At 34.6% G+C, this 14,923-nt stretch overlaps 1 protein-coding gene across 5 annotated transcripts in view; it reads right to left on the reverse strand.

The window, feature by feature from the left end:
* LOC138309530 (sodium-dependent phosphate transporter 1-A-like) overlaps window positions 1-14,923 on the reverse strand; it is a 44,268-nt gene that overhangs the window by 8,680 nt on the left and 20,665 nt on the right. For 2 of the 5 annotated variants that reach the window (XM_069250757.1, XM_069250753.1), the window contains exons 1-9: window positions 10,355-10,425; window positions 6,734-6,812; window positions 5,101-5,331; window positions 3,830-3,934; window positions 2,822-2,962; window positions 2,501-2,586; window positions 1,758-1,854; window positions 1,078-1,188; window positions 504-566 (exon numbers count right to left, since the gene is read on the reverse strand). In XM_069250757.1, the coding sequence (XP_069106858.1) occupies window positions 504-566; window positions 1,078-1,188; window positions 1,758-1,854; window positions 2,501-2,586; window positions 2,822-2,962; window positions 3,830-3,934; window positions 5,101-5,290 (793 nt within the window). In that variant the 5' untranslated portion in view covers window positions 5,291-5,331; window positions 6,734-6,812; window positions 10,355-10,425. Of the gene's footprint in view, window positions 1-503; window positions 567-1,077; window positions 1,189-1,757; window positions 1,855-2,500; window positions 2,587-2,821; window positions 2,963-3,829; window positions 3,935-5,100; window positions 5,332-6,733; window positions 6,813-9,231; window positions 9,334-10,354; window positions 10,426-14,923 lie in introns of those variants that run through there. The other 3 variants (XM_069250755.1, XM_069250756.1, XM_069250754.1) reach the window with 2 other exon arrangements.

The following is a 14,923-nucleotide window of genomic DNA, read 5'->3' on the forward strand; positions in this document are numbered from 1 at the left end:
TTTCTCTCTTCACCTCAAAATTTGTATATGCCAAATTCTGATGTTTAGAAGTTGAAGTTGAGAAACAATTACAAACCATGTTTGTCAAAAGAGAAAGTTTTGTCATCATCCTATGACTTTGGGACATAATTTGAAAGCAGAATGTGATAGGAGACACATGTGTATCATTACTCCTTCTTCGCATATCATAGAGTTACTTCCCTTGCAGGAAGGGATCCATTCTGACATTTATCTTTTTTTTTTTTAAAAGCAAAATTCACATGATTTTCTCTAAAAAGTATGATGTAGCACTCGAAAACACATGACATCACAATCAATACCTACCCACAATGGCAGATAACTCCAAAATATGCAAATACATATATGGTCGATTCATGTAAAAGACAAAACAGGGTTTAAAATATATATATATATATATATCTGAATGATGTGGCGACAGTTCAGGTGTGGACTCTGAGTACATGTGTACCAAGGATAAGCAGGGAGACAAAACATTTTCATACCTTTCTCCAAAATTATGCTTCCATCTGGACTTTCTTCTACCTTTTCCTCTGATGGCCATTTCCCTGAAAAGGAAACAAAAGGTACAAATAAATGTGCTACTTTAAAAATGAGCAGAAATTAGTTTATTTTCCCAGCTAAACATGTTGTCAAGCAAGGACTGTTGAAATATATATTTCAAGGTCTATATACAACGTAGCCAAACATGTCTGTAAAGACTGCCCAAGGGAGAGGGAAAAGCGGTCTTTATACAGAGGCCAAATTGTGTTATAGATAGCCATTTGGGACCACAACTCTTACTCAATTATTTCAGGGGGCCTGTACCTTTTCAATTGGGAAAAATGAACACAACATCTATCTTGAAATACATATATTGAAAGTTTTTCCTTATTTGGTAAAATATTTGCATAAAATTGGGAAAATACAGCAAAATATCTCTAGGGGAAAGAACCTTTATTCTGCCCCAAACGTACCTAAACAAAATCACTGAAAAGGATCTTTGAACAGAGGTGGTAGCAAAGGTAGGTTTTACTGAACAAGGGACACAACTGTTCTAATTGGTATAACGGTACATACGTGCTTTGAATCGTGGTACAAAAACGAAGTGGACAATGAGCGTAACAATGAGAGCCAATCCGAACGTCAGGATGAACACACCATAGAGAGGAATCTCGTCAAATTTCAGGACTGCAACAAAAACAATCATGGTCATCATCTTCACAATCTAAACAACCATTTTTATGGTGTTACGATTGATTTTCATTTTCAGACTGTAATATGTGTATAACTAATTTTTTGTTCACCCTATTCGTCGCGATTAGCACCCATCCCCCTATAGGCACCCCTCCCCTAAATATGATTCCTCTAATATCAGCATTATATCTCATATTACATGAACTTGCAAGTTTTTTTTACATGTGAATCAAGACAAAATAATGCGTCTCAAAGCTTAAAAGGCATATATGCACGTTTAATTTACTGTAAAAGATTAATGTACCAAAGTACAGAAATATCTATTTGGCGGATTTATTTAGATTTGGGGTAATTAATAACTGCTGCCTTTGTTACTGGACGCTAATTACAGCGATTATGGTTTAAGTTAATTGATTTCAATACGATGGTGTCCAAATATTCATGATAACCCTTAAGTTTTACAAAATGATTTTTTAATAGTGTTTTCAACCATATCAACAAATAATATGTTTTTTCATAATAAACGGTTTCATCGTGCCTCCAGAAAATAGAAGTAAACTTACGACTCGACCCCTTGTAGAACACAGAAAAAGCATTGACAGCGGTCGTAAACGCATAGAAGATCGGCAACAGCTTCAAACCAGCAGAGAATGGATCATTCTGGAAATCAGACGAATGCCAAATATTTTCAAGTGAAAAAAATCAGATAAAAATAATCACCTCCATTTCATTTACATTCACTAGGGTACCTGTATGGCCAGATATTATTTCTTTGTAGTGTTACTTTGGACTGAGTTTTCTTGTTTTATAATAATCATTCAATTGCAATAATAAGCTCCACTTTCAATGAAAATTACTTCAATTTCAACCAACTTCTTGAAATTCCAATCCAAATTTTCAAGCTTATTTTCTTCCAAATATGAGGTAAAAAGACTCAGAAATAAATATGGACTTTTGCAGTCAGGCTATATGATGAAATAGGGGGTGGGTGGTATTCCGTCTTTGCATTTTACAGAGTTAGCTCCCTTGCAGGTAGGTATTGATTGTTATGTCATTATTTTGTGAGCGCAATTCACGTCGTTTTCTCCAAAAAGTATGACGTTACGCTCGCAAAGACATGACGTCACAATCAATACCTACCCACAAGGGCAGATAACTCTATTATGAAAATACAGAACATATAATGTCTAGCCTTGAATTATAAAGGAATGTACAAATGTTTAAAACATAAATCTAGTTCAAACCTGTGTTTTAACCCTTGTCATATAGATCTCTTACCTTTAACAAAGAGAAAATTGAATCTCACCCTTTTCAATACAAGTTTCTTGACAATCCAGAAAGTGAAGACCGTAATGACACCGGACATCACAGGCGAGATGAACCAGGAACCAACTAGGGGAAAAAAGAAACTTAGGTTAAATACAGACAAAGCTCATCAGATTTTTTATTTTCATTTTAAAAGGCATTCCCTCAAGGTTCAACTAATTACAATAACATAATAGCAAATTAACTCATTCATCCCTGAAAATTCATAATGGTTTATTAGGCAAAGAGAACAAGGACTGAAAGTGGGCATTAATGTTTGCCTCATGAAAAGAAATCGGACAACCCTTAAGTGAAGATTTACCGATGAGGGCGATCTTCTTCCAGTTGATCCCCTGAATTCCGATGGCGACCAGAGAGAAACCTACGGTAGCCCCAACTATACTATGTGTCGTTGATACAGGTAGTTTGAGTAAAGTCGCCACAAGTAGCCATACACACGACCCTGTAGAAAAAACATGTTACATAATGTAAAAGTTGTCTTTTTCTAAATACCAGACTGCCAGCCTTAAAGAATAAATCAATATTGTTACAGACTTCGAATTGAACATTCTATGTCCTATAAATCTACACTTATCAAAATGTCATTTTACTTCTAATAAATTTCCATAAAATTTAAATTTGTTTTATTATAAATAATGCAATTTATTTCACATGATGTGAGATGTCCAGGTATATTAGCATTATAATAAGATCTGTCTCCATATTTTCAATTAAAATCAAATTATTCACATGTATCATGTCATAGTTACAGTTGTCCTCGATGAAACCCACTTGCTAATATATAAGTCAAGTGCATATATATATTATACTTGCAAATTCTGGGACATCAGAGCTACTTGCAAATAGTAAACGAAAAGCCTTAAATGCAAGGCTTGTTTTATCTTGAAAAAGTTTTGAGCCAAGTTTCAAATTATGAGTGTTAATTTCGATCAGGATAATTTCCCATCCAAACCTATTTATGGATATATGAATGTAATATTTGAAAAACAACTTATTGTTTATTTGCACTCTACATTCTATAAATAAATAGGTACGTATGAAGGAAATAGACTCAAGACGACTTGAAAAAATATTTGTGTAAGGCCTAAGTGATCATGTTTATCTGTTAACATACATTCATCTTGTTTTATGAAGTAGCTCAGCAGTTAACTTTAGTTTCTCTCCAAAATGATCCAAAAAGAATATAAATTTCACATAAACAAAATTCTTTAAACCTGAATTTACTTTTTGGCTATGAAATTGACCTGAACCACTTCACGACCTTTTGTCCGAGTATGCTGGACCAGAATGGGTAGTATATATCTCTTACCTGACAATGCGGCAACATTCCCAGCCAGAAGAAGAGTCTCTGAACCGTTACTGTACATTGAAACATCTATTATACCTTTACGTATAGTATCCGACACACGGTACCCTGTCCAGCAAAACGAAAAGAAAAAAAATATTTAAACATCATACAAGGTACTCAGCAAAAGGAGCGGTTACATTTTAGAATTTGTCGAGTCATTTGCTGGAGTTTCCAACCGAGTTGTACAAGAACCATTTACTTTAAGTGCATCATACATCAATAGAGCTATGAGCAGATACAAAGTCCTACGAACAAAGCAGTATATGAAAAACATTCCTTATTCTAATCCCTTAATATACCTATATCAGGAAGCTTAGGACTATGCATGGTTTGGGCCCTTTATTTTTGACTCCCTAAATCCATCAATTATCAATTTATTAATCTAGCTCCAATTTATTACCGTTTATGGGTAAATTTCCCCTCAAGGAATGAATTCCCCTCTGGCCTAAAATTCCACTTAAGATTTAAAAATTCCCCATTTGAAGCTAAAAAATGACCGTTTTTGTAACACAATTTCCCCTGTGACTTATTTTTCATTAAATTTTTTAGATTTTGTTTGCAAATTTCTTCATATTTATCATACAGCTACTGTATATTTTATAATTAACTAAAATTTTTCATTATAGAGCTTAAAATCTTGCTTTACTAAATCTGAAAATAAATTGTTTTACAGTCCTTTTTCGTCAAAATGAATGTAATTTTGGACGAAAATAAGAAGATTCAAATTCCCCAATATTTTGCCAAACTTTTCCCCTATTTTGAAAAAGGGTAGTTTCCCCCCAAACCTAGATTGATCCCTGATTATGCTGTTGTATATTTGAAATATTTATATTTAATACATCTCTGATTCATCTATGGTGGTAGTTTTCTATATTATTACAGTCCTGTTGCCATAGTAATCATCAGAAATGTAAAATTTGGGTTAAATGCATTGGCCTAGGCTCTATTTAAGTTTTTCTTGAATTAGAATCTTACAAAAGAAACAATAGTGCACAATCTAATTCTTGAACATGCAAAGGACAAAATCTTAAGATTCCTAGATGGAAAACTTAGTAAAAATTAAACAATCAGCGAAAGTATCAGAGATCATGAGAGGTACATGAAATTTGAAATTCAACAATTAATTTCATTACTAAATCAACAGGTTTGAAAATTTGATGAATTTTTGGGTCAAAAAGTGCCCAAACCATACAGTCATTTATCAAATTCTTTGATTTGAATTCTAAACTTACCTATAAGAATTGCACCAGCAATTTCAAAGATGGTCCCAAGAATGCATGCTTGTCGGAGGGTAAGCACTTTCGCTCCCACGGACGTTCCAAACGAGTTGGCGACATCGTTTGCCCCGATTCCAAACGCCAAAATAAAGGCGATGATAAATCCAACTATCACAAAGGGCAAGGCATCTTCACTGACGAGCATTCTTCAAAAAGAAGGCTCAACTTCTAACAAGGGGAAAGATTCTGTAAAAGAAAAGTACTAGACTCAGCGTGCCCCATTACGTACACGTGATTCACGCATCGAAAGTAATATGCACGTACACAAATTGGAAGCAGAGGGTACACTGCACGTACGATAAAATGGGAGTAAAAGCTAATAAAATGGGTGTAAAAAACTGAAAACAGTTGTTTTATATATAATTTATATATTAAAACTGTCGGAAGAAATGAAGAGACAATATCGTCCTGATCTTTCTGTAAGCTGGTTGCTACTGGCGATTTCCCTGCATTTTTGATTGGCTGATCATGACGACCCATCGAGCTAGGTTATTTCATAACCTGAATAATGTTTCGCTATTTGATTATGGGCGCTATCACACACTAAAGATCGTAAGGCGTAACACCAGTGGTGTTTACTTGTCCGATGTTGTAAACATGGAGCCGTCTAAAAAGCGTACGATTATTGATTTCTTCTATCACCAAAAGAAAATCCCTGAATGAAACAACGTCTGAAAACGTAGATCAATGTAAGAAACGAGTAAAAAAGTTCCAACCCCAGTGTTTATGATGATTTGATTGGAAACAGTTAACACTATTTAAGTTCTTTAAAATCTACAGAACACTATTTAAGTTCTTTAAAATCTACAGCTTTGAGCCTTTCAATGTCATTTTTTGCAGCACGATATCCGATGAATTGGAATTAGAAATGAAAGTAAAATTGCCCTTATGTCACCCAAGGAGTCGATAATTGAATATACTTAAATGTGTCATTGTCTTATGATCAAAGCTTGATGAAATGCTTAAATATTTGTTAAAATTTTGCTTGTACCCCAAGATTTATGCTTGTACCCCTCAAATTTTCTGAGGAGGGGTACACTTAACCCCTGATGAGAGAAAGTCAGGGGGCACGCTGCTACTAGACTCTCAGCAAAGCTGTGGAAATGAACCCGCATTGCTTAAAAGAGTTTTAAGAGTTTAACAGAAGAATCTAGCATTTATTTGTTGCAACTTCGGCATACAGGGAGGCTTAGCTATAGGCAATCAAAATAGATGTTCTGAAAATGTAATTATAAAGGCATTCCCATAGAAAATTTTGTTGTATAATACTTTTTTTTTTTTTTTTTTTTTTTTATTTATTCCATTTAAATATTTTCCAAACTTCAAGCAAAGAAATTATCTCTAAAATATACGTTTTCACCAAGCTAAAGGTACTCGTATATATATGCAGACCGCAAAATCATCTAGTTCGAAAATCACTGAATTATATATATACTTGTTTCGGAAACATGGCGGGTCTTCAACCTTTTATTTTAGAACTTTATTGCTTTATCAATACATGTAAAGGATTCGTGAGGTGATTATATTGATCCCTGCCCTGTGGAAGCATCACAGGATCAATCAAACAAAAAATGTTTACGATATTTACCCTCAAAATACAACTTCTCTTCTCAAACCTGGTGTTTTCCTCTCTTCAACAGTTAATTAAAACTGTTAGATTTCCAAACCTGCAAAACAAAACATGTTTTAAATAAATACAAAGTGTGATAAGTAGCAAAAGATATGAAAATGAAGACAGCTCAATTATACAATTCACGAAAAGGTTTCTACTGTCTGGCTTTAATTTGTAGTACTCCAATGTGAGGCTGTGGGTCTGGCCATACATTTTCTTTTTCTACATGTACCCATGTACAGCACTGTGTACGTTAACGTAATTACAGATATTGGTGCCAATTAAGACCATGCAAATGTCGATTATAGTGACTGTGAGGTCACGTTAGAGAGGTACCAGTGACATCTCAATTCTCCGTTCCCATACTTGACAGGGTTTTCAACTTTGTTTGTTTGTTTGTTTGATTAATTAACGTCCTATTAACAGCTATGGTCATGTAAGGACGGCCTTTGTTTGATTAATTAACGTCCTATTAACAGCTATGGTCATGTAAGGACGGCCTCCCATGCATGCTACCCAGCAGTTGCTAGAGAAAAGATAATGTGTCTTTTACTGCGGTAGAAAACAGACAGCTCATGCAACACATGCTTGATAATAATGTGACATAATTGATACATGTAGAGAATATTGTCAAGGACATCATTAATTTTGATGCATTGAGACGTCTCTGTGATGTTGTGTCAATGCTATTCAGTCATTTTCAGGGTATTTTGGGGAAAAAGTTTATGTAGTAAATTGGAATTTTTTAATCGCAAAACGAGCAAATTTGGAAAAAAGTTTCCCATTACTGAACATGGTATTATTATTATAGGTGATCAAATATTGTAAAACAGTAAACTGTTTCATTTGATCTCACTGATTTGGGAAATTTAGACATAGATTTGGGAAAAAATAACAAGAAATACAATTGGGAATGGGGCCTTAATTATTTCGGCCCCAAATATATAGGCAGGAAAAACACTGTATATGTACATATATGTAATTCAAATTATTAACTAAATTGGACGAATTGTTTAAATTAGCCTTTCAGAAATTTGATTTATGAAATTTTCATCGTAATTGGAAAAAAAAATTTGGGGGTTTGGCATTCAAAATGGGGTCGTTTACCGACTCCAGTTATATAAGGTAGGGCTGAAACGATTAGTCGAATAAACGGAGGCGATTAGATTAATGAAGCTAATTGCTGATAATCGATTAAAGATTTTATTAATCGTTAATCGTAACATGCATAGCAAGTGCATTGTAAGCTGACTAACACGTTGACAGATTCAATGGATTTCTGAGTAAGCCCTTCCGACTGGAGTTTTTCATCTCTTCATGTACATGTTTTGAACTCAACAAAGCATAAATGATGTGAGAAATACTTGTTAAATTACGTCTCTGTGGAAATTTAAGTCATTAATCAATGAAAAAAGTGGATGTCATGAGAAAGACTTACAACACGCTGTTCGCTAGCGATCGACTCCATTTTGTTACGTCACGGAGGCCTAATCGCCGCCGGGACGCTCGGGAGCGGAAGGAGCAGTAAATATTTTACTATTGCATGTGTTTATCATATAAAAAAGAAAGTTTTTGTTCATATTCTAATTGAATATAAGAGTTGTTGATTTTTTATTTTTTTGATAACGGAAATAAAAATGTTCTTTGACGAAAAATTTGGTAATGTCGCTCCGTGGCGGCCAGATTTGGTTGATTAGACGTACATGTGAAGGTCATGTCAAAACAGCGGGTTAGCAGACTTGATTTAAACGATGTTACGGAAGACAACACAGGAACGGAATTCAGAGCTTAATTTGGGATAAAATCGTTTGTTTTGGCGCGGACGATTTCCTAAAAGGTTGTTTAAATTAGCAAGTAAGTATACAAAAAGAAGAATAATAATAATTTGTCAAAATCTTTCCGATAAAAATTTTAAATAGTAGACTATCAACTACTTTCATTTGGTCTTCTAGACCTGCATTTTCCAACACAAAAAAAAATGTCAAAAACAATCTGACAAAGTTCTGTAAGTACAAAGAAATAGCCTCTGCGTATACGAATTATATATGTACGTACTGACTAAAAGAAAATAGGTTCATTAAAATATAACACAACACCCCCTTTCTCTCCGCCACCCACCAAATGCGGATGCGGAAGATGAAGCTAAAGTAATCCTATGCATTGTCTCTCAATTTCTTTTTTTATTTTTTTTTCTAAGTTATTATGCGACAAAATTGAAATCCGTGTTCAGAATATTATGTTCTTCCTAAATTAAAGTGGCATGATAAGTTTTTCAAGTAGTATGCCCTCGGGCTGAGGAACAAAAAATGCACGGGTTCACATTTCGAGCGGAAAATCCGCCAAATGTAAAAGGAAATATTATTTTGTTCACAAAGAAATAAACTTTCGTGATATTTTTTTCGACAAAAGTTGACTAAATTGATTAAATGGGCGTGTTAGCTTACAAATATTTTTCAAGTTAAATCTATAAATACCTGAAATCGGATAAAAAATGTGCACTTCCAAAAACGTGGCTTCTGATCAAGTCTGTGTTTACGTTTGATAATAGCGCCAAATTTCGCGCGCAGTAATTAAACAACGTAGGCTAACTTCCTGTCATATTCTTCACTCATGATCACATTAGCTATTCTTTGCTTTGTGTTTGTACAAACAAAGCGTTTACAATACCAAGGTGACTTTGACTTTTAATTATAATAAAAACACATTTATCTGATTTGATCTGTCGATATATTGTTGGGAAACATTGGATAGTGAAATATTTCTGCCCAGCATTCTTTCGTATTTCTCGTCCAGCATCTGGTTGCTGAGATGAGATTTCAACCAATCAGAATCGAGCCGGATTTCTTCACTTGTGCAACTACACATGTAGGCCTACACATTACATGCATGGCATTTGTCCAAAATTTATTACCGTAAGGATGGAGATCAAAACACGGTAGCTAGGTGACAATTTAACGTGAATATGATGTCAATATTAAGTGATACAATAAAGTCACAAGTTATGAATATAAATATATATCAATAAATCGTCAACGTCGATTATCGTTTCACGGATGCTGTTCACATATGAACACATTTACTTAATTCCTAGCTAGATTTTTTTATTGATTTTGTATGACGTAAATATCACAGGCCTATATATATCGCAGTTTTATTTGATACATATACCATAAGGTTCATTCTTCCATGCAAGAATAAACATGTATCGTAAAAAATCTACAAACCGATATTTGATATGTTTATAGTGACGTTTGTCCAACCGGCGCCATGTCCAAACTTGGAGTAGAAGAAATGTCCCTTAAAAATCGTTTCACAGAAGAATATACACAATTTGTTTCATTAACAAACACAGAGGTTTCTCTCTCCGGTTTTTGTAGAGAAAACTTTGACCTCGAAAGTGTTGATATTGTTGTCAATAAATGACAGGATTGAGTCAGCCCAATGACCACGTGTTCCGATAAGCACGTCCGCATGTTTCACAAAAGGATACGATAAATAATAAACGACAGCAAGTTTGTCCATCTAAATATACACAATCAAATGAACTCTGTAAATATCACAATGATAATTCAGCGGTATTATGAAAATAGCACTCACCCCGTACAGTTGTATTGTATCCTGTCTTAAGAATCGTCCATTGCGATGTGTATTACATACATATGAGACGCATGCGCAGAATTAATAATGTACAGTCTAATGTAATAAATACTCTGAATATAATTACAGTGGTGAGACTCCAATTAATTAAATAACAATTAACATATATAGTATTAAGAAACTAGATTTAATTATAATACTTCACAACGAAACTGCACGAGACTGGAATTATTTAATACAACAAATGGATTATATAAAGGTTAGACGTATAAAAAGCATGGTTAGCTTTTAGTGGTCTTTGTGATAAAATCGATGCATTGCAAGTGACGTACGTATACCGGCATCGATTGCGATCGTTGATATAATGTCTAGTGTTCAGGCAAAGTTTACAATAAATTATTTGTACGTTACAATAATGGAATACAATTTATACATCGTCTTGTAAATTTGTGTGCACGTACAGAATGTACATGTATACGGTACAACGGTTGTACAAAAAGTAGACATGTTGGAGTGCCTGTATATATATTTTGCGTCAACAAACCGTATTTTACAGGGTAGGTGAATACATGTATATTATGTGCACTGGCCAGTTACCTCAACACATATCTTCTTAGTTTGACAAAATCAATGTTATAATTTTCACAAACAGCTTCTTATAAATTATACGACAGGGGCGTAGATGTACAAATGTATAGTTATTAGTTAAATTGTGTAAACAATGCTGGTTGACATTGCCTTTTACTCTATTATTGACGTTCTGTGACGCGTGTATTCCGTATTTGCATATTACAGAGTTATCTGCCCTTGCGGGTAGGTCTAGATTGTGAGCGTAACGTCATACTTTTCGGACGACGTGGATTGCGCTCACAAAATAATGACGTAACAATTGATACCTACCTGCAAGGGAGCTAACTCTGTAATATGCAAAGACGGAATAGCAGCGAAAAAGGGCAATATACGTTATAAGGCATCAAAAACTGCATGACAGTAATTATAAAGATAAAAAAAATATTAAAGGGATATTTACCCTTCCGTTAAAAAAGGTTATTTCTAAGGGCGGCGAAACAAATTTGTTTTGAAATATGTAAACCGAAGTTCCCGAATTAGGAGAAAAACATCGACCTACGGTCAATTTGAGACAATCGGGAACCTTAGACACTTTCACACATACTTGCAATGGTCACATGCAGTGACTCCTTGAACAAATCATACAATTTAGGTCGATATTATTTTTGTTAGCCTAATTAAACTAATTAGTAGAGCTGTATAATCTACATTATTCATTTATGATTATTTATATATGTGCATTAGAGCTGCATACATATGCACAACTACATGTTATAAATTTAACCTCGGCCTTTTCTTTTCAGTTCTTAAAGCTAGTAGAATAATTAATTCACTTCATTTTTATCTGATGATGGATATCAAGACTAATTTTATCTCAAAGAAATTCTTCATCCCAGACGCTATTTTAATTTTGATTTGTCTTTCAGTATAAGATGCTAGTGAATATGTTTTGATTCCTGGATTTAAACTGATTGGTTGCACAATTATTTTATTATTTAAGATTAATATTGCTACATTAATGAATAACTCTATCCTCTTTTTAAGCTATAGCGACTATTCAAAATACTTAAATCAAATACTTGACTTTGGAAGGGTAGAGATGGTCAGGGCACCTCAATTGTTAAAACACCCCTCCACTTTCCCGAGGTGGGAGGAGAGACAGTCCGCTAAACCTGCCTATATTATTGGGTTAAAAAAAAAAAAAAAAAAAAAAACCTAATAATATAGACAGGTTTAGCGGACAGAGGAGGAGAGAGGGGGGGGGGGGGAGAGACTCTCTCTCTTTCTCTCTCCCTCCCCCTCCCCCCCCCCCTCTCTCTCTCTCTCTCTCATTTTTAATAAACCCTCCTCTTCCCTAGGGGAGGGAGAGGTTTGATTCAGAGCCCTCATTTTAAACACATCCCTCCTTCCCTTGGGATGGGGAAAGATTGGGTTCAGAGCCCCTCGGCCCTCCATCCTTCCTGTTACAAAGAGTGCGTATTTAAAACAAACGTTTGTGGGACATTTTTAGAAATCATGTCTGTCATAAACTCTTTTTTTCTTATATAATTCAATAATTTTAAAACAAACGCATTATAATCTACAATCAAAATAATCTCGCCGCACCTGCCGTTTGGCCTGTATTATATTCACTAACATGGTACAGTCGGGGTCAAACTGAGCCCATTGTATCCAAAGTAAACTTTACGTGTGGTAGCTGTAATGAATTACAAAGGCCATCAGACAACACATCCTGTCCGTAAAATTAACATGACAGACAGTTCATCACGTTATAACAGTGGAACACGGACCATTTACAATAGATACACTGAGTCGATTGTTCTTTTCTTTGATTCAGTAACTTCAGTATTACTCTGTTAATTAATACAGAGAATTTCGCTATTTTGTATAAAAGTCACACGATACACCGTCATATGTAAATTAAACATACATATATTGCAGGAATAAATTATTATGATAATTTTATTTATGACAAGGATCGTGCAAGGAGACCCTTTAAACGTGCGTTTATTGTATGTATATGCAGTATGAATCTCAAACATTTTGTCGTGTATTGCAGTGGCGTAGGAAGATGAAACGTAATGGGGGGGGGGGGGGGGGGCAAAGGTCCTCAATATTTCGTACCCCCCCCCCCTCCCCTCTCGCGCCCAGAACCCACAGGAGATACTTGATATACTTTTTTCATATATCATTACATATAATCCTTGTAAACATCTATAGACAGTGGCGGCGTCGCTAACAGGAAATTTATGAATACGGAAATTAGCGTGCTTATCGGAACACGTGGTCATCGGGCTGACTCAATCCTGTCATTTATTGACAACAATATCTACAGGTCGACAAAATTGAGCGAACGTTTTTTTTTTCTCATTATTATGTTGGATGTCTACACATTAACATATTCCGAAATACAATGAGAATGTCATTGCTGCTTGTTTGTGTTTTATTGGTAGTCATTGGTGTTTTCTCCTGGTCGTATTATTGTTTATTATCATTATTTATTGTTGTTTATGTTATCACTTCTTGTTTTGTTATTGTTTACATATTGTTGTTGTGTTATTGCATTGCAACCCTTACATAGTGTTGTCACAATAGCTATATCAAGTTGGATCATGTCGTTGTTTTGTTGTTGTCTAATTGTTGTTGTTGTGTTGTGCTCTCTGTTGTTGTTATTGTTACTGACTTTTGTTGTTGTTGTTGTTGTGTTCTCTGTTGTTGTTATTGTTACTTACTATTGTTGTTGTTGTGCTGTGTTCTCTGTTGTTGTTTATTGTAACTGACCAATGTTGTTGTTGTGTTGTGTTCTCTGTTGTTGTTGTTTATTGTAACTGACCAATGTTGTTGTTGTGTTGTGTTGTGTTCTCTGTTAGTTATTGTTACTGACTATTTTTGTTGTTGTTGTTGTGTTCTCCGCTGTTGTTGTTTATTGTTACTGTCTATTGTTGTTGTTGTGTTGTGTTCTCCGTTGTTGTTTCTGACTAGTGTTGTTTTTGTGTTGTGTTCTCTGTTGTTGTTACTGATTATTGTTGTTGTTGTGTTCTCTGTTGTTGTTACTGACTATTGTTGTTGTTGTGTTCTCTGTTGTTGTTGTTTATTGTTACTGACTATTGTTGTTGTTGTGTTCTCTGTTGTTGTTACTGACTATTGTTGTTGTTGTGTTCTCTGTTGTTGTTACTGACTATTGTTGTTGTTGTGTTCTCTGTTGTTGTTACAGACTATTGTTGTTGTTGTGTTCTCTGTTGTTGTTACTGACTATTGTTGTTGCTGTGTTCTCTGTTGTTGTTACTGACTATTGTTGTTGTTGTGTTCTCTGTTGTTGTTACTGACTATTGTTGTTGTTGTGCTGTGTTCTCTCTTGTTGTTTATTGTTACAGACTATTGTTGTTGTTGTTGTGTTCTCTGTTGTTGTTACTGACTATTGTTGTTGTTGTGTTCTCTGTTGTTGTTACTGACTATTGTTGTTGTTGTGCTGTGTTCTCTCTTGTTGTTTATTGTTACAGACTATTGTTGTTGTTGTTGTGTTCTCTGTTGTTGTTACTGACTATTGTTGTTGTTGTGTTCTCTGTTGTTGTTACTGACTATTGTTGTTGTTGTGTTCTCTGTTGTTGTTACTGACTATTGTTGTTGTTGTGTTCTCTGTTGTTGTTACTGACTATTGTTGTTGTTGTGTTCTCTGTTGTTGTTACTGATTATTGTTGTTGTTGTGTTCTCTGTTGTTGTTACTGACTATTGTTGTTGTTGTGTTCTCTGTTGTTGTTACTGACTATTGTTGTTGTTGTGTTCTCTATTGTTGTTACTGACTATTGTTGTTGTTGTGTTCTCTGTTGTTGTTACTGACTATTGTTGTTGTTGTGGTTTATTGTTACTGACTATTGCTGTTGTTGTGTTGTGTTCTCTGTTGTTGTTTATTGTTACTGACTATTGTTGTTGTTGTGTTCTCTGTTGTTGTTGTTTATTGTTACTGACTATTGTTGTTGTTGTTGTGTTCTCTGTTGTTGT

This window comes from Argopecten irradians, chromosome 15 (assembly GCF_041381155.1).
Source record: "Argopecten irradians isolate NY chromosome 15, Ai_NY, whole genome shotgun sequence".
NCBI classification, from domain to species: Eukaryota; Metazoa; Mollusca; class Bivalvia; order Pectinida; family Pectinidae; genus Argopecten; species Argopecten irradians.